This window comes from Manis pentadactyla, chromosome 2, assembly GCF_030020395.1.
Source record: "Manis pentadactyla isolate mManPen7 chromosome 2, mManPen7.hap1, whole genome shotgun sequence".
Taxonomy (NCBI): domain Eukaryota; kingdom Metazoa; phylum Chordata; class Mammalia; order Pholidota; family Manidae; genus Manis; species Manis pentadactyla.
This window is the reverse complement of record NC_080020.1, coordinates 6546909-6567296: the sequence shown is the minus strand read 5'-3', so window position 1 is coordinate 6567296 and position 20388 is coordinate 6546909. Positions and strand designations below refer to the sequence as shown.

The 20388-nt window shown below is 40.6% G+C and overlaps 1 protein-coding gene across 7 annotated transcripts in view; it reads left to right on the top strand.

Annotated features, from left to right (window-relative positions):
• The window catches only part of FRY (FRY microtubule binding protein), a 387367-nt gene that overhangs the window by 339084 nt on the left and 27895 nt on the right, over positions 1–20388 (top strand). For all 7 annotated transcript variants that reach the window (XM_057489806.1, XM_036905022.2, XM_057489778.1 and 4 more), the window contains 7 exons: positions 2328–2468; positions 4482–4661; positions 6494–6652; positions 8937–9011; positions 11283–11453; positions 17335–17535; positions 18081–18239. In XM_057489806.1, coding sequence (XP_057345789.1) covers positions 2328–2468; positions 4482–4661; positions 6494–6652; positions 8937–9011; positions 11283–11453; positions 17335–17535; positions 18081–18239 — 1086 coding nt within the window. The remainder of the gene's footprint in view (positions 1–2327; positions 2469–4481; positions 4662–6493; positions 6653–8936; positions 9012–11282; positions 11454–17334; positions 17536–18080; positions 18240–20388) is intronic.

The following is a 20388-nucleotide window of genomic DNA, read 5'->3' as shown; positions in this document are numbered from 1 at the left end:
CGCAGACCTCGGCAGCGAGGTGCGCTGGGATAACCCTTGCCAACGCCCTGCTTTCAAAGGCAGACGATGCCTGTTTTAAAACAAGGTGACGAGTGAGAGAGCAAAGGAGGAAAAACTTGTCTGGATCACTAGACATAAAAGTTTCAGAAACACAAGTGGGATGTGGTATTTACGTAAGATGGAATATTATTCAGAGTTAAAGAGGAATGAAGTACCACTCATGTACTCTACAATATATATGAATCTTGGAAACATTATGCTAAGTGAACTAAGGTAGACACATTCGGGCAAATATTAGATGATTCCACTTCTATCAGGTACCTAGAATAGGCAAATTTACAGAGACAGAAAATAGAATAGTGGTTGCCAGGGGCCAGAGGCCAGAGTAATGGAGAGTTCTTGTTTTATGTTACAGATTTTTCAGTTTGGGATAATGAACAAGTTCTTGACACAGTGGTGATGGTTGCACAACAGTGTCAATGTACTTAATGTGACTGAACTGTCCCCTAAAAATAGTTAAACTGATAAATCTTTTGTTATATATTTTACCACAAGAAGAAGAAGAAGAAAAATGGATGACCTAATTTGTTCTATTCAGCCTTTATCACAAATTATCACCAAAAATGTTATTATCAACTTAAACTTCCCAGCATATATAATATATATCAGCTCCTATTTCAATTGCATGTTCTTTCAGGTATTGGCCAGGCATATACATATGATTTTAGGTGGTCATGGCAATACTCCCATTGAGCCTTCTCACGTAGCACTAACATTGTACGTATTTTTCAGTATGTTGACACACTCATGTAGTGTCATTTTCAGTAACTCTGGAATTCTCTCAGGTTAATGTAACACTGTTTGCTTAACCATGTCCATTTTGTTGCTTATATTCATAACTCTTTTCTACTACAAATGGTCCTTTTATGTAGACTTTAAGGTTATATTTAAGTCATTTCTTTTGGTGGCATTTCCTGAAGTAACTATCCTGGTTAAGGGTAGAAATAGGTGGGTGTTATTTTTTTAGTTCTCCTATGCACTTGAGAAATCGGTCTACACCCTTTCCCAATTCACTATAACTGTGGTGTATAAGTGTTCAAGTTTCCCATATCCCCACTAAATTTTATCATCCCATTTATTCATTTTGTCAGTTTAATATTTTTATTAGTATTTTCAAATTCTTCTCTTTACATATTTCCTTTCTGGTGAAGATGTTCGTTTTTCCACATAATAGGTTTGTATAATTATTTATGTCCTCATATGTTAAGTGCTCAGTTTATTTCGTTTGACCAGTTTTGATGTGGAATTTCAGCATTTATTTGAATCATTTCTGTAATTTTTTACTTTGAACAGTAATCTCTTATCATGTCTGTCACATAAATTTTCTCATTGTTTTGCTTTCCTTTTTGAAAAGATCTTTGATATTTTTTAGGAGTAAATGCTCATAACTGAAAAATTTCGAAAGTAAAGAGAACTTAAAAAAAAAGAAAAAGAAAAAGAAAAAATCACCCAAAATGACTATATTATCTAGAGAGAAGCACTATTAGCATGCTGATGGATTTTTTTCCAATGTTATTTCTATAAACACATACTTATTCACATCAATAATGGCATCATCTATTATGTAGAAATTGTATGTCCTTCCTCTTTTACTAAATATTAAATATACTTTACTATCATTAAAAACTGTCATTCTGTTGACTACATACTTCATACAATTTACCATAACTTATGTACCCATTTCCCTAGTGTTTAACATTTAAACTGCTTACAAAGCTTTCTTGTTTTGTGGGGGCAGTTTTACTATTACAAATTATGCCTTGGTGAAATCTTATTTATAAACTTTCATGTCTTTCTCTAGGTTTGGAAAGTTCCTAAAAGTGTAATTACAATTTCAAAAGTAACTGTGAACCAGTCCAGTACTCTTGATCTCAACTGCCATATTATCCAATTTGTATTTCCACCCATGTGTAAGATTACCCATCTTACGTCTGCACCAATATTGACCATTATCAATGTCTAATCTTTGCCAGTTTGATAACTGGTAAATTATACCTTTGGTTGTAACTTGTGACCTTCAGTAATAAGTGGCATTTGATGCTTTCCTTTTGAAATGTATTTTTTTGTCTTCCACTGTGTGAATATTATGTTTGGTATATTCAGACCTACCGGCACTGCCTTGGATATCTCCATTTCTTCTGCAGTCAGGTTTTCCTTTCCCTCCTAAGGAAATACGTGATCATAGAGGTGCGGGGAAACATCGGGGCTTCTGAGAGGAAATCTGGTGTCAGACTCACTCACACTGTACTGTGCCTTGCCTCCCACAGCTGCTGGAGAAGGGCCTCCCTAGTATGCAGCAGCCCCTGCTGCAGGTGATCTACAGTCTGCTCAGCTACATGGATCTTTCTGTTGTTCCTGTAAAGCAGTTTAATGTGGAAGTTCTGAAGACGATTGAAAAATATGTGCAAGTGAGTTTTTTAATAACTTCACTTATGAACCAGAGTGTTTCCAGAGTCATTCCAGAAAAACAGTAGGAAAATATGTAGCTTGAATGTGGCTACAAAGCTATGTGGGCGCCAGGCCATGCGTTTACCCATTGATGCCTGAAACACGCTGAGAGCCATCAAAAGAGATGGTTGACCAGCACCCTGAGTGATATACTGAGGAGAAAGGACCAGATCCTGTGCTTTCCTGAGCCTTCAGAGGACACGTTTCTGCCTCTTCAGACTAACAGACTGGGTATTGTACGTACACACCCGGCTGGGCGGGCATGGACAGGGTCTTATGTGTGGTATTCTATTTCAGAGAAGTCAGAGAGAAAAGGAACTTGCATGTACCAGGTTCTAGGAAAGATGTTTCAACATGTGAAATGTTAATTCAGAAGTTAAAATTGTCACTTTAGAGTTGAGGTAACTAAGGTTAGGAAACTTACATAAATGTGCTTGAAAATACTCTAGCCAACAAATAGTGTATTTGGCAAGCTGCAGAGTTCAAAGGCAAGTGTTAAGTTTTTTCTGCTTAAATTCATTGACAAAGACACATAATGCAAATTTTACACGTCCTTTCCCATCTTAACTTCACCAGTCACATTACTTGCAGAAATTATTTAATGCTAAAAATGATTCCTGAGCTTTTTTTCTGTTTTCAAGTCACTGTGAGCCAGTAGTAGTTCGGCCATATGGAAGGCATTTAGTAATACTCTACACTCACAGGAGGCTGAGGGTCAACTCACATCTTTCTACTAATTGTGTGCCCTGCCTAATTAAAAAAATCATTGTATTATTAGATTGCCTGTTCTATCTTAGACCTCTGGGCTGTCTCGGGTGCTCTGAATCTTATCTTGAATGGCAGCTCATTTCACACACCATGACCTCCCTTATGCGGAATTGAACAGTGAAGGAAAGGTGTTTTATTCCATGTGTTTTTAATCCAAAGCCTGGGCAAATAATAATAGCAATATTTTATCAAGTTGGTTCATTTATGTTCAATAGTTTTGTGGAAGAAGCACCTCAGTCTGCCTGGGGGTCATGAGGGAGACACAGATGGCGAAACCAAGTGAGCCTTCCGGGAGTAGTGGGCTCCTGAGAGGCTGATACAGAGAGCAGGGGCTCTTACCTCCTTCCAGGATGAGGTAGTAACATGAGCAGAGGCACCGAGGCTGAGAGACCTCGCCTGGTTGGGGGACCTCCAGCTCTAGCCTGGGGGAGATAACCTCCGTGGGCCGCGCTCAGAGAGTGTGGGCTCCCCCCTGTCCACCAGAGGGAGCTGTTCAAGGAGGCAGGGAAGTAGTACGGTCTGAAGAGTTCTACAAAGGTCACTGAGGCTGGAGTGGGGATGATGGACTTCAGTAGCGGCTGCACCAGGAAGTCCGGTTAAGAGGCTTTGAAAGAGGCCAGGCAGAGACTGGAGAGGACCCAGCTGAGCCAGTGCCAGCAAGAAAGGAGAGAGAGAGCAACTTATCAGGAGGTAAGGAAAAAGGAGTTAAGCATGGCCCCCGGATTCCTGGGTTGGGTCATGAGGAGCACATGGGGTGAGAAGAGAAGAGGGCTGAGGGCAACGATCAGGCGCCCAAGACGGAAATGGGCAGGAAGGGCCAGAGATGTAGGAGAAGGACTAAGGAACGCTGGAAGCTGGAGGTGCGGAGAATTTGGAGAAGGAGTGAGTGGTCAGCAGCATAAAGGCATTGAGGATTATTTTTATTCAAATTGAGGAGGGGCCTCACTAGCAAAAATGGTACCTTGTTATCATAAACATTTATTTGAATATAAACTAAAATTGATCTTTTATTTGCTTGTTTTCTAAATGTAGCTCATCTTATACATAGATTGTCTTGTTACATCTTTTATCTTTCATGTGTCATGGAATTTCCTTCACTGTTGGAAATCTGTGAATTCTGACTGGTCAGAAGGAGTTTGAGTAGCTGGTGGTATATTTTTTAAAATGAAATTATTTCTTACCACTGAATGTGTCATTTCCTTCAGAGTGTTCACTGGAGAGAAGCTTTGAATATCTTGAAGCTGGTAGTTTCTCGATCTGCCAGCCTAGTTTTGCCTTCCTACCAGCACAGCGACCTCTCAAAGATAGAAATACATCGAGTATGGACTAGTGCTTCGAAGGAATTACCTGGAAAAACCCTGGACTTTCACTTTGATATTTCAGAGGTATGTTACCTATTTCTGTAAGCTCTAGCAAGAATATTTAGTGGCAGAGGTCAAAACCAGTTGCCTGGCTAAAGGGAGACTTATTTTCCATTTATTTCTAATGAGGGCTTCTAAGGCTTCAATTAGGTTCTGTTTTTTAAGAACACATTGAGTGTCATATTCACCTGAGCTCTCAATTGGCAGCTTCTAAAAATAGAAGCTAGCCTCAGTTCTATAAAAACAAGTTCTAAAAAAAGCAAGATAACTTTCATAATATATACAATTGTCAAATCAATAAGTTACACTCCTGGAACTAATATAATGTTGTATGTCAATTATACTTCCATTGGGAAAAAAAAAAAATCTTTGTAAAATGGAATGATCTTAAGCATTTTAAACCATGACCTTCACTCATTGTTTACCTGACATGTGTCACATCCTCTTTGTATCCACAACCTTGTTCTCTGAACTGCAGCCAGACCAGCAAATGACAGAGATTGACAGGAATACAGAATCCATCTTTACAGCTGCTCCCCAGAACCGCACTGCTTTTTAAACCAGGAAAATTATCTAAATTCTTGCCAAGGGAGGAGGGACCAGCGAACCAAGCTAGGATCTGGAAGTTAAGAAAGGGCAGAAAGGGCCCAGATTTACCTGCTGATCCGTTAATGAACATGTGGGAAGCCTGTACATAACTGTTTTAGTCTAAGATGTAGAAACGCTTTGCTTTCCTATGTCTCCTATCCCATGATCCGTAAGACCCCCAAAGCAGAAACTACGATCTGTCCATTTTGTAACCAAGCTCTGGTATGGTATCTGGTGCGTGTTAGGTACTTAATACTCTTCGACATTGCTGAATTGAATAAATCACTAAAGGAATAAACCAGGTCTGCTCATACGGGAATTACTCAGTCTGTTAGGCAGGGTACAGCCAGGTTGGGTTTTCTCGTGCAGTGGACTCATGAACCTCTTACTATGTCATTGTTCAGGATGAGATATTATTTTGCTGCCATTGCAATAACCTGCATCTATAGTTAGTATGTATATTAAAGTATCAGATCAATACTTTTCCATTTTTAGCATTTTTTTGCATTGCTACCAGTGGGGGAAAGTCACTTTTACTCTGACTTAAGTTTATTCTGTTCTAAAGAAGAACAGAAAACGCACATCCAGTCAGCTGCACACCTCAGAGACCCAGCTCTTCAGGACTGATGGGCCTCGCAGAGCCAGGTAGAAAGTTACCAGCTGGTTTCTGCCATGTGCAAGTGTAGGCCCGTGAACAGGTTCCTGCAGAGGCGACCTGTTTGGGAGGAACATCCTATCCAGCCACCACACGCCAGCATGTGAAATAAACTCTCAGGGAGTGAAATTCCTAAAGTGTGGGGCCCAAGTACCTCACTCTGGCTTCTTTCATTTACATAATTGAAAAGATATAAATAATTTAAATTTTCAAATAATTGAGAGCATATAAAGATTGCTGAGTGAAGTCTGGGAAGAGGGGAAGGAATTTTAGTCTGTTATAACTATAAAAAATCCCATCAAGCTTACACATCTGAAAACTGACTCTGCTTTCCTGAATGTTTTGCTTCTAGTCTTTACCAGGGGTTTCTGAAATATGTTTAGGAATAAGCAACTGGGCTGTCTTCAGGTGCTAAAGAGGGTGGGAAAATGCTGAAGATGCAAAATGATTTAGAGCATCAGGAAAATTAGCCTACTTGCAACACTGAACTTCTGTAGTCTGATATTTAATCAAATAAGTAGTTCTTGGCTGCTGCTGGGTAGAGCAATCCCATATTCTACAGTTATTAATGAGTAGAAGAACATGTGCTTTTGTGTTCTTTATTTTTGTCAAGACACCCATCATCGGGAGGCCGTACGATGACTTGCAGAACTCCGGGCGTGAGGGGAAGCCCAGGGCCGTGGCCGTCACCAGGAGCACGTCGTCTGCCTCATCGGGCTCCAACTCCAATGTCCTCGTGCCTGTAAGCTGGAAAAGGCCCCAGTATTCTCAGGTATAGACCCCAGACTCCCAGGATTGGAAGGGAGTGTAGGGGACCTATTGAGGCCAGCTGCCCGTGTGATACAGGACTCCTGCAGTCACCGTCCCAGGGTGCCCTTCCAGGAATCGGCCCTTCAGGGAGCTCGTGGCATTCCCAGGGACCACTTCCATCCTTGAGGAGCTCCTTACGTTGACTTGAAGTCTGATACTTTGTCGCCTGTACCTGTTGGTCTACGTTCTCCTAAGGCTTAGAAAATGAAACCCCATCTTTCACGTGGCAGCCCTCCAAATATTTAAAGAAACCCTACCGACTCTGCCACTTACCCAAATGAGTCCTCTCTTCTCCAAATAATAAATCCTTATTTCTCCCAGCCAGTTCTTTGTGATTGGCCTGCACAGCCAATGGCCGTTCTGGCTGCTGTCCTCTGAGCATGTCGTCTGGCCAGGGTTTCCACGCACAGAAACCCGGGGGGCTGCCAGGTTTCTCTGCAGCTCTGGCACCACAGCCAAAGACTCTTCACTCCATGGGGGGCGGCGTCACAGTATGGATGTCATGGGGCTTTTTGTTAAGTAAAAGCCTTCATTATTCAAGGTTCTTTTGGTGACAAGGGACGGAAGCCCAGTGAGAAATTACCTTCAGTAGAAAGGGAAATTATTAACTCATATATCTTGGCTGCAAGCACAGCTGGACTTCAGTACCAAAAGTTAGGAACTGGATCCTTAGACTCTGTCCCTCCCTCTCTCTGTCCCCACTTCTCTCCCCATCCTGGCCCTGTGTCCTCTTCCTAGATGTCATTGTTGGGCAAGCCCTTCCCACATGAGGCACCGATGACTTCTGGTGGCTGCACACTGACATGGTCTTTGGCTCCGATGGTTTCAGGACAGGCCTTCCCCCCGGTGGCCGTAGTAATTCTAGAAAAAGGACTTTTGCAGCATGTGCTAAGGAGGCAAAGCCCCACTTAGTGGGAGAGGAGCTGTTGCCGGGATAGAGGGCCTGGGTTACTGACTGGGAGGAGGTGAAGTGGGTGCTGAGCAGGGAAAGCACTTGACTACATGCCCAGCTGTAGGCACGTAGGCCAGGGAAGTGGCACATGGAGCGTAATGCCTGCTGGGATATGGCGAGCTTTCCCTGGACTGTTGGTAAGGGACTTTCTGTACTTTCTTGGGGATTTGGAAAGAAGAAAAATGTGCAGCCCAATTCTGTGTTCCTCTCTGTTGATTCCTCCCCAGAAGTCAAATGCCCACTAAACCTTAGGGAAATAGTTTAGCGAACCTGTAGCCATACTTCAGCACCAAGGACCTCCTGTCTTTGACCTTGAAAAGACACCATATTGAGTGTTCCTGCTATAACTTGGAAAGAAGGATGCAGTGAACCCAGTTCTATTAAGAAGGAAAATCTTTGAGTGGTGTGGCCTCCTAGCCGTCTCCACACTAACCTAAATCAGATGAAAAGGGGAAAATCATTTTAAAGAGATTATTTAAAGAACGTTGCTTTAAGAGCAGTTCTGAAGGACATTCACGTTTTTTAGGCTTTGACCATCACTCCCTCTCATTCCCAACTCACCAATCCTTCTGAGACCTAGTCTCTCTATGTCACTGGAAAATGTAACGGTTTACAGAAGATCAGAAGGCCGTCCAGAAGATCTCCGTGCTTAAGTGGCTGGGAAATAAGGTTCATGAAGAAAAGCAAAAGGAATTGAATCCGTCCAACTTTAGGAAGACTGAGCTGAGAAAGATGGCTTGCCAATCGAATTTCTTACTTCTGCAGCAAGTAAAGTCATTCTGCCATGGGAGGAAAAGGGGTTTGTGTTGTGATATAACAGATTTAACTTTGGTGTAAGGAGCATCTTGCTCATGCTGAAACATGACATGCAAGAACAGAGTACTAAGTTGAGTAGGAATACCCGCTGCAGAACCTAGGGATTGATTTCCACTTGGGAGAACTTAGATCAGCACCGTCCAGTAGAAACACAATGCGAGCTTCATTGTAAGTGTTCTAAGAGTCGCCTTAAAAAAAAAAAGTAAAAAGAAACAGGCAAAAGTAATTTAAATAGCGTATGTTAGTTAGCCTAATATAATATAGCTAAAATATCATTTCACTATGTAATCAGTTTTTTACAATTATTAATGAAATATTTCACTTTCCTGTTTCATTCCAAGTTTCGTGCGCTTCACATCTCAGTCCTCACTGGCCACCGTTCAAGTGCAGGAGTCCTGTGTGGCTAACAGCTCCTGTAGTAGAGGTGACTGGCTCTCAGGACCTCATGTTTAAACCTGCCTGTGTGTTTCTTTTCCAGAAGAGAACGAAAGAGAAGCTGGTGCATGTCCTTTCTCTGTGTGGCCAAGAAGTGGGACTGAGCAAAAATCCATCAGTAAGTTCCATCAAGTGTCACTTGGTGTACCAACATCTTTTTTGCCTTTGACTTGTTTTTACCTTGGGTCATATAGTTTAGAGTCAGCTATGAAGTACAAGTGTGACAGCCACCATCTAGGTCAAACCCTAGGTCATTTCTCTCTACACCATGAGTTTTAATTTAGCCTAGTTCAGAAAGAATGAAAGATTTTTTTTATTTGCTCCTGTTTGCGGATGAGTACATGTTTTCATTTTTAAACATTTCTTGGATTTCTTTATAAATATTCCAGACTTCCTTAAATTATTTATGTGTGACTGTGTCCTACACCACTGTATGTAAGTCCTTTTGGGGTATAATTTTACTCTCTGTACACACACCAATTACTGTGATATCATTATTTTACTCATGTATAGTAAAGGTGAAAAGAATGATATATCATCATTTTTCTCTCACATAAACTTCCAATGATGTTAGTTTTAAAAAAAAACATGCCATTGGGCTTTGAAATAAATGAATAATTGAAGTAGTAGAAATTAGCTTCTGAAATTTTTAGAAAACTTAGGAAATTCAAATTGTTATGTGTGTGAGTGTATGTATGGTAGGAGAAGCAATACAAATCTCAGGGTCTGGCTTCACCAGATGTTTCTATTTCATGTATATCACCAAATCTGTGTTATTGACAAAAAAGAAATGGCAAACCAAATAATTTCCCAAATAGGGTATCTGTGTGTATCTCTTTTTAAAAATCCCAAAATGTATCTAATCATATAGTTCGTGAGAGGGTAAAATACTAGAGGATCAGAAATACTTGCTAACGTGCAAACTGGTATTGCTTATCGTCTCAGAATGTGCCCCAGCCAGCCATGAGCTAAGGTCAGCTGAAGTCAGCTTTTCAGGGTTATTGATCAGCGCGTTTGTTACTGCTCCTGGGACGTTATTTAGGGTAGAGGGGACGAGATAGTGGCAGAGGCAGAAGGAGCCATGGGGAGAGAAACAAGAGCCCTTTGTCACTACAGTGTTGTACTGGGAGCAAGGGCCATTTCTTACTGCCATTGTGGCTGGCACTTTCTCCTTCAGATCTAACCCTCCTTCTTCTGGGCTGATGCCTTTCTAGCAAGAAATGTTTACCTGGACTATGTTAGAAATAACAGAAGCAGCACAAGACAGGGAGCTCTCAACTGAGAAAACCAGAATTCTAGTCTCATCTCTCCCTAACTAGTTGGCCCTCAATTCTGTTTATCTTGCAAACCCATCTGCAGTCCCCAGTGCCATGCATGACACTGTGTGTCGTGCATCATTTTATGAGAAGATAGTGTAAACCATCTGACTGTTCTTAAACCCTGATAAAAAAAATTATATTTAAAATCCATTCACTTTTTACTTTTGAGAGACATCTGTTATGTTTAAATTCTTATAATTTGCCTACATTTCAAGGAAGGCTAGATTATAATGGTTAATTAAAGAATATTGTTCACTTTATATATTAGTCTATGTTCAGGAGAGGCTAGAGAGTAAAATGTTTAGTTTCATTTGCACTTTATTATTTCTACAAAGTTCTGTAGAAATGACCCAGTGAAAAGAACCTAAATGTAGAAGTTAATTTTAAAATGTGAATATTCTGATGATCTTAATTTTTAGAAGTGTCTTTGTTTTGTTAAATCAACAGGACAGGAATTTTGAGTATAAATTATGAGCACGGCTGGTCATCTAATCTCCTGTAATTTAAATGAGCAAGTACTATACTTCATGGCTTCTGATTCTTTTTTCTTACCAGTTCCTGGTTTATCTCTAAAAGGGTTAAATCCTTTGTGCTTTTAGTTCATGCTACAATGACATATCTATCTGGGTATTAAAATAGTATGTGATAATATATATGTGATGTGTATGTGTGTGAATGTGTTTCTAACAATTTCTAACCTCAGTCAATTCAGACACAGTGGAAAGTTTCTTGACCGCGCGAATTTATCTGTGAACACATGTTCAGTTCACACACACACACACACACACACACACACACACACAGTCAGCTAGGATCCAGTCTTCATCCATTAAGAGGCAGCAATTTCACTCTTGAACATTTTCCTAGTGCATGAACTTATGTCTTTGCAACAAGTTTAATCAGAAGGCACCTGTCCAACATAAATAGTCAGAGAACATTCTAAAAATACCCACTTAAGGAATTAGGTGTGTACTGGAAATCCAGTGCTGTGAAGAGCCAGTTCCAGTTTTCTGCAGCACAAACAACCGAGCCGATCGCGGTTTCTCAGCAGAGCTCTCCTTGATGCCTAGGTGATTTTTTCATCGTGCGGGGATCTTGATCTGCTTGAGCACCAGACAAGCTTGGTGTCTTCTGAGGACGGCGCCCGGGAACAGGACAACATGGATGACACAAACAGTGAGCAGCAGTTTCGCGTCTTTAGAGACTTCGATTTCCTAGACGTGGAGCTGGAGGATGGAGAGGTACAGCATTTCCTCTGTAATCCCAGTGCACCCCGCCTTTACCCCGACTAACAGAACACTTTCTTTTTCCTGCTAATAGTGAGTTTTTATAACACAGTCTTTAATTGGAAAGCTGTAGACTTTATTTTGAATCAACTTATTCAAAGCAGAGCGGCTCAACTTTGGCAAAAGTCACCACACCCTTCCTGTCTGAGCCACGGCAGAAGCTGCCAAGTTATTTCTAAATGGCAAAGATCTGCCTTTTAGTGACCACACAAAGTCTGCGTGTGTGTAGTCCAGAGGTGAACTTTTAAAAGAAAAATCACAAAAACGTTCAAGTTCTGAGTGTGTTCACGGGTACCTGGATAAAACATGCTAAGCATTTAATTACTTCAAAGGTGAAACCGCTCTAATTTGATCACTTCAAAGCTGGCCTGCTCCAACATGAGGGGGAGGCCTCAGGCTCCGGTAGCTCTGTGCTGTTCGTACTGGAATCACTAGAACCTGAAACAAGATAGAAGGCAAAAGACAGCTCCCTGCTTTAGGTCGGGAGCTCGCGCTCCCAACGCCTGGAGCTGCTGGAGTCAAGTCTCAACGGGCAAATGCCTTTGCGTGTATTTGAACGATGATTATGGTCATAAGATGCTTCAGTTATGAATCATGCAGTTGACAACCGCGAGTGGAAGGAGGAGCATCACCCTGTCTCATCTCAGGAGCTCAGGGGCACATTCTGGCTGAGAGGCAGTCTTCTGCTTCCTAGATGACAACTCAGGTCGCTGAAGTGAACCGGCCTGTGTAAAAATGCCTTGTATCGAGATGGCTCATGGTGCCCAGCATACTCGGCTCACATCTAACTAAGCACACTGTATTTCCCGGATGCAGAAAAGGCTAGTTCTGATCATCTTACAGTTAAATCGGAGGTCCCAGTTCAAAGTTTATCATATCCTCTGGCAGGTAGGCACCTTCCAGCTTCATTGTAAACTTGTGGGAAACGATGCTCCAGGGAGCTCCTTACCTTCCCTAAAAGGACAGGCTTGCTGCCCCATCTGCTTATGTTGAGGTGAAGCCAAGGAGCCGTCTGCTTTTGTCCCTCCCTGGCCCACTGATGACCCCGGGGGCCTGTGCCAGCAAAGGAGAATCAGGCCCTCAGAATGAAGGATGTTTTCTTCACTGGTTCTCTCCCTGGAAAGCGAGCTCAGCAGACACAGTCCTTACAGAGGACAGACGCACCCACGGCAAGGCATCTCTAAGATCAGTGTCAGCTTTTCACCCTGCATTGTTCTAGAACCAGTGAAAGCACTGCAGAGTTTTCTAGCTATTAAACCGTCATCAGTGATGAAGACACCGATCACCAAATGCAATGAGGATTGTTTAAAAAGCCCTAAAGCAAAATGCAGGTATTTTTAATACTTTAAAAATGTCTCTGAGCCAGAGAAAGTTAAAAGATGATCTCCCTGATCCAGGCAACTGACCTAATCTTCACTCTTAGGCTGGAATTCAAGCTTAGGTTCTCTCTTCTCTCGAGAAGTTAAACTGAGCAGGGGGAAAATGATGAAGTAAGAGACATCATTTTCCAGTCTCAGCCAAAGAAAAATGTGTTATGTGAAGTGACCTGGCAGGAATAATGTAAAGTGGAGGAATCAGGCACAATTTCAGGACAACTAACAAATTTAGCTTCTATCAAAATAAAGGAAGAAAAAAAATCTGAGGTGTCCATCACTTGAAAATAAATATTATACAAATATTTTTCGGGGACAGTAAATAATGAATACTGCACCTTGCTTCTAGAGTTCTCTCTACTGTCCTAGCCAACAGGAACTAAAAAGTCATCATGACTGTGTTATCTTAAGATTTTATAAGAAACTCAAGAGTGTGAAAGTATATACTTTATCCAAATAAAATAAACCATTTGAGAATGGTTTGCTCTTTGTCAGTAAGAGTATAATAAGGGATTCTGGCGTGCTTATAAGAGTGGCTTTGGAGGCAGGCCGGTCTAACTTTGAATTTCACCTCTGCCACTGACCTACCTACATGATCTCAAGCACGGATGCAGTTTCTCCTGGCTTCCTAATTTATTACATGGGTGTGATAATACCTGCCTGTAGAGTTGATGTGAGGAGTTAGGTATGATAACCTATGTGACGCTTCCAGCCTGGTGTTAGTCACCCAGTAGGCATCCAAAATGTCTCTGCTTTTGTCCTGCTGCTGGTGAATAATTTCAGTATATCTTCAGCTGAGCAAGTTAGGCATTTTTGGCCTCTAGATCAAAGCACAATTATCAAAAAAAAAGACAAGCTTTTTTGTCAGGTTTATTCCTTTTCATTAAAAAGTCTCAGAATTTACTGACTGATACCCATAAGAGTTTGCCTTTGAACTTTCCAGAATCTTTAAAAGGTGCTGTGTCTTTGCTGTTAATCTCACATCAGCAGCAAACAGGTTAAGATCCAAACACTTTTAGCTTTGCGAGCAAGATCAGGTGATGCCCTCTTTTTTTTTCCCAGCTGATGACCCTTATTTGTTTTCCCATGACATTTAACAGTTTTCTCACAAATAGAAACTTAGACACTTCCCCCCAAAAAAGCACTGAGGAGGCCAAAGTTGTCACTGAAGTGGAAAGCCACCTCAGAAGTTGTGTTGATGATTTGTTACCCAAGCTGCATCATCCTCCACTGAGGTTTAGAATTCCTGGTGTTTGATCCCAACTTTTCTCTTTAGGGTTTGTGTATCTGCCTTTTTTTAAAGTTGCACCTACTGAAGTATATATTGTTAGCACTGTTAGTGGCTGTTGTGTTAAAACGAAGACAAATGCACTTGAGTATCTTTAATATAACATTGTAAATAGACCTCTTTATTTGTTTTTCTGTCCATTCATCTGCTACCCAGGAACTTCAGGTAAGATGATGCTGTTTTTAATTCAGATATGCTAGTAGACATTTTGCATCATTGCAGATCTGTAACAACATAATTGCTTTTTTCCTCCCTTCTATCATATGTATGCCTATTTGTGCGCACATTTACACTGATATGCGTGTGGTTTACGAAGTATTTTCTATGGTTACTCTACTATGGAAATATTTCCTAAAGTATAAAATACAAGAGAGGTTTACTTTATACGCCTAGTTCTGGAAGTTGCATGATTACATCTCTTGAGAGAAAGTGAGTTTTAAAATATGATCCATGGAAATCCTGTAATATTGGTTAGGCAGTTGTACAACTGGATTGGTTTCATTGTTAAATTATTTTATTAAAGGTGAAGTGAACAAGCAATATCTAACAATATACCACAGACACTTCCAGTGAACCTTTCTATTTTCCAGGAATTAGGAGCTATCTTTCTATGGTGACTATGTAACATTTCATCCAAATAAGGATGCTTTTGCAAGTAAAAAAAAAAAAAAAAGGTGCTAATAATAATTAGTCCAGACAACAGGCACACGCCAGCACCATCCAGGGCAGATTGACCTATGAACATTCTATATCTATGTCATATCAGATTTACTTTAAGTAGGTATGGTGGGGAAACATATTTTTACCTCAATACACCTAATTTCCTTCCACAATAACTCTTATTTGACAAAGCTCTGATATGAAAAATGTTACTCAAAGAATATTATTTCCAGCACTTCTAGAATGTCCAATAATTACTACTTTCTCATCGCAGTATAAATCCTGAGTGGTTAATTTAAGTTTAATAACTGACATATGCAAATTGCCCATGAGGCCTAATTAGCCATCTTCTAACTTTTCTCACACACAGGAAATCTGGCATAATCAGTAAAACACTGTTCTGATTCTTTACCTTGTCTGTAACATTAAAATGGAAATCTGATATTTGGGTGTGGGGACGATGGAGGATGGCTCTCCTAACAGATATTCCTGTGCCATGCTGAGAAGGCCTGGTTGACTTTCAATCACCACGGACTTTAACTTAAGCTAGACTCTGGCACTATTCCGTCTCCGCTCCTCAGCCACCACTGGGGAAACAGTTTCAGCACCTTGGGCTCTAATGGATCTGCTGCACCTTCTAGCCAGACATCCAGATGTTATTGCTATAAGAATAGTTTTCCCTGACTACAGTCCTCACGCCTGATCAGGTCAGGTCTTCACCAGAGGTGCCATCCTATCAACAGGAACAGCAACTCTATGGCTGGTGCAGCATTCTCTGACCCTAAACATCTGGGTTTCTCTGCAAGCTCCTGGTTCCGTCTCAGGTTCAGTGTGGGAGGCTTCCAGAATTGTTGCCTAAGATAGTTCATCCAACCCACCCAGTGATTTGGTGCAAGAGAACTGGTTTTGTGAATTTGATGCTTTATATTTACATTTGTATATTTCTCCAGTAATTTTCACACTTTTTTTTCTCTGCATATTCACTTTATCTTTTTAATTTCTTCACACATTGCATTTTCTTTTCCTTGTAGAATGCTCACCTTTTCCACGTTTCTTTATTTTTTCACTGAAATAGCTATTTTAAAGTCTCAATAGTTAGCCTTTTCCACCAGGAACAAGAATTATTTGGTGGCAACTTATCACAGCAAATAGAGCTACAGAATATGAAAATCGTATTCTGAGTCTTTCTCTTTAAAATGAAACAGTTCTAAGAACAATCATAAACATCATAAATGGGGATGAATAATGATAACCATTTCTAAATCATATCCAGAATGTGTTTAGATTCTTCTCTGTTGCCCTCTACCGTGTATAGCCAAAATGAACTTTGGACATGTTAAGCATCTATTATATGAGAGATCTGGGAGAATGGCAAGCTTTGTTTCAGTAGAATCCAGAAGAGACAGACCCTGAAACCAAAGGGAAAGTAATAAATTTAATGTCACTACTTTTAACAGTGGCTTGCCTCTCTCATGTCAGTATACTAACTCACTGAGCTCTCATCAAAAAAAGTTAATTCAGTGAAACATGAGATAGTGTTTCAAATGCCTACTAAGTGAAAGAATTCTGTGCTAGATTTTTTCAGATTACCTATTTGCTTAGGTAAAAACCTGCCTATCATTGGGCTAGGTAATATTTCTCTTCTTGTATTTCTGTCTGCAGAGAGAAAACTAAAACCCAAATTACTTTCTAGAAAAAACTTCTGTGTTGGTTAAATAAACTTGTTTCATATCAGATGGTCTGTAAAGAAAGTCTGAGATACAAACAAAAGCTTTCTTTAACACATGCTCCCTGAGCCCAGTTCTTGGTAAATGAAAATGGACAAGTCAGCCAGAATGCTTGGTACCAAGTCCATCATTTCAGGCCCAGGAAAGTAACCGTTTCCTATAACGGGCCAAGCACCTAAAGGTGAACCTGATGTAAAAGTGAAGTTGTGCTGCTCTGGCCTCTGCATTGTGCATGATCCGTCAGACTCGGCCCAGCTGCTCTCTGATCGTCTTTAACTCTGCATTTTATCTGTGAAAACTGCTGCAGCAGAAACAGGCTGGAATGTTAACCTAATGCTCTTCTACTTAATGCCCAGAAGACGTGAAATGTGCTCCAAGCATAGCTCCAACTTTGCCTCCTTCTGAAACAGTACTAAACCCGTGTGGGGGGAGGAGGGGTTATACCTCTTCTGAAGTTGTTTGAATACTGGTCTCTTTCTTACAGATTTTTGAAACATAGATTATTTATAGAATTTGCCAAAGTTACCTCTTCAAAAGCATAATATTACCTGCCATGCCTAAGAAAAGTGTGTGATCACTTTACCGATGATTTAATACACATTTAGGTGAAAAGAGTATGGTTTATTCCTCTTCACGTCATGTTAACAAAATGTTCGGTACCAAAGTGGATGAGGGTTTGAGCGTTCATAATGAAAGGACTTACTTCTAAGCTAGGACTAACTGAATATGTGAAGGGGTGAGTGCAGGACGATTCTGGCACGAAAAACCAGCTGACGGTGTGATTTCAGGGCGAGAGTATGGACAATTTCAACTGGGGAGTGCGCAGGCGTTCTCTGGAGAGTCTGGACAAGTGTGATATGCAGCTTCTCGGGGAGCTCCAACTTGCAGGAAGTTCTCCCAGCCTAAATAAAATGAACCACGAGGATTCCGACGAGTCCTCCGAGGACGAAGACCTCGCGCCCAGCCAGATCCTGCAGCACTCTCACCTAGTAAGTCGGAACTTCCCCACCGTGGGAATTGGAGACTGACTTTTGTAATTAACACATTAGTACCGTTTCCACGTAGAGTGAAAGAAACTTTCCAGAGCTGCTAAACTGAAATCTGCAATGTCAGATGGTGTCTGACCAGTTCGAACTGGCTGCTTCTCTGTAGGTTGCAAATGGAAACAAATGCTGGGGTGTTTGTTCTAAGGCCTGCAGGTCATCAAGGCCTAGATTTTTTTCCCCAAAAATAGCTTTCATTATGCTGGCATCTTTTGTAAAAATGCCTCAGACATCTGACGTTTTAGGCAGTATCACAGGCAGGCATGTTGAGGTGGTTATGTGAAAATGTGGGGGTTTGGGTTTCGGAGTGCTGGGCCGTGGTACATGGCCAGCTGCTATGGTTAGGTTCTGTTAACAGGGAAATACGTACGTTCAACAAAACCCATCAGCCCACAAGTAGCTCGTACAGTGGTTTGTACTCTTATGTAAAGAGCAGTTAGAACTGTTAAAGAGACTTCAGACTGTGTTTCTTTTCTTTACTTTGTCCACAGATCATGTCTCTCTCCCCTTCGGAAACCAATCCCGTGGAGTCTCTTACCACGGCCTGTGACATGCCCCCTGCCGACCCTCATGCCTTCCACACCAGAATGGCCAGCTTTGATGCTTCTTTGCCTGAGATGAATAATCTTCAGATTTCTGAGGGTTCAAAGGTGAAGACTTTTGGCAATTAAGTTTGTAGTTTTCTTCAAGAAAAAGTATTTCCAATTTTCTGAGAAGTCTTAGAGGATTATAAGTGAGGGATTATCTTTATATTAATCCTTCTTACTTTTTTGGAAATAATTGAGTTTGTGCACCTGACCTGTTTCCGAGTTGTTTGAACCACAAACAAGAGCAGCCATCTTCTTGTTGGTTGAGGGAGATTGGATCTGAGTTCTTTGTAGAAAAGTATCTTACCTTTTCCATATCGCATGAACACTGCTGATTAACGGCCAGCAAATTGGCGTCTGCCTGAGATCGCTGTGACAGGAAACTGCCGTTCTTTGCCACGACTTTTATAAAACAATATGCTAAGTGAGGTGTGGGTGTATGCATGTACTTGGGGAAATTTTTTCTTAAGTAGGAACCAGTTATACAATTTTTACATTGATTCGACTCTTGCCTTTTGGCTTACTACTGGAATTTTTAATGTCAATCACAGTATTATGCCAGATTTGCAGAAAACTATCCTACTAGACTGCAGAGAAAAGTTAAGTAAAGGATGCAGTTTTCTTATTTCAAAGGTCAGCTTAAAAAAATGTAACAATGTATATTTCATTTAAAGTTTATTTTATCAAAATTGCCGTAAAGTATCCTATCTGTAAAATAATCCACTCCCACACTGTGTTAAGTGCCTATATATATATATATATATATATATATATATGCCCATTGGTATAGAATTTTGCTTTCTTTTATTAGAAATGCCCAAATAGCCTATCGTGGTCAGGATAAAGTTTTCTTTGTCATTGAGTTTGATTATGGTACTGTAAGTTTGAAAGAGAAAATAAAATAGAAAAACAATGTATGAAAATACCTTCTTTTTGTTACTTTTACTGGAAAATAGGGTCCTGGCTATTCTGTATTCTTTTATAGTGCACTAGAAACAGATCCAAGATCTAGGGAAATCTATGCATTTTAAACCAAGAGCAACCAGCCAAATTGCAATCACCTAAAAGTACTGAAGCTTAAAGAATAATTATTTCTAAGATGTTTTCATTGCAAAGGGACTGATCAAGATTTAGCAGAGTCTTTCTTAGCCAAAAAAAGGACCAGAAAGGAAATGTGTATGAGATTGAAATGCCAGAATCCTAAGATTAAGAAAGATTTTATGGAGAGGACAAAAAAAGATTTTATGGAGAGGACATCATAAAATAACTGTGTCATTATTAGCATCTGATATTTCTCAGTCTTAGAATAGTCATTTTCTCAATGTTCCTATTTTGAATGCTAAGTTATGTGGATTTCTTTTAGAAAGCACTACCTTAGTGGTAATATTTTTAGGGACTCACACAGAAATCATCTAAATCTGTCAAAGCAAGGTTGAGTCTAATTTCTGAAAACCTGTCAGTGTTGTTCACAAGACCTGGGTTTCTGCAATGTTTGATATCTCTGTGATGGCCAAAAGAGAAAATAAAAGTGATTTTCCTAAGAATTCAGCCCTCCCACTAAAAGATTAAGGTCATGTATCCTAACAACCCAGTCATGGGTGGCCAGTCTTGCTGGCACCACTGTAGTTTTAAAAAGCAGGAAGAAGCACATATGGATAAGCATCTGAAACTCAGTATTTACGAGCAGTTCCTTCAAAGACATGAGAGATCCTGTTTCCCTAACATATCTTTAAACATTTCTGTTAATTTCCCCATTAATCCTAGATTCAAAATAACTAAATGGGCGGCCAGATGGCAACGCATGATTAATGCTCTAATTCATATATATTTCTATGTCGCCTTGATTGTGTTTTTGTTTTAAGAAAATGACTCATTGAAACAAGTACGCGCTGTGGTTTCTCCCTCTCCTCCTCTGGTCTGTAACCCCATTACCTTCCTTCCGCTCAAAAAGAACAATCAGTTCTCCAGCTGACTCCCCCTGGCCCGAGTTCAAACCCAGCCTCTTTTTCCATTTTACTTGCTATGACTCTTTCCTGCCCCTCTCTGATCCCAGTTCTGCTCACCCTAGAGCCCTTTCATTTTACCACTCATTCTACGTTTCATAGCAACGTGAAAGCAGCCTCTCGTCTTTTATCTTCAAGGAGCAAGTGTTCCCAAGAGTAAAGCATATGTGGAAATGGGTCTTGGAGGATTTTCAGTAGGGAAAGGCCTA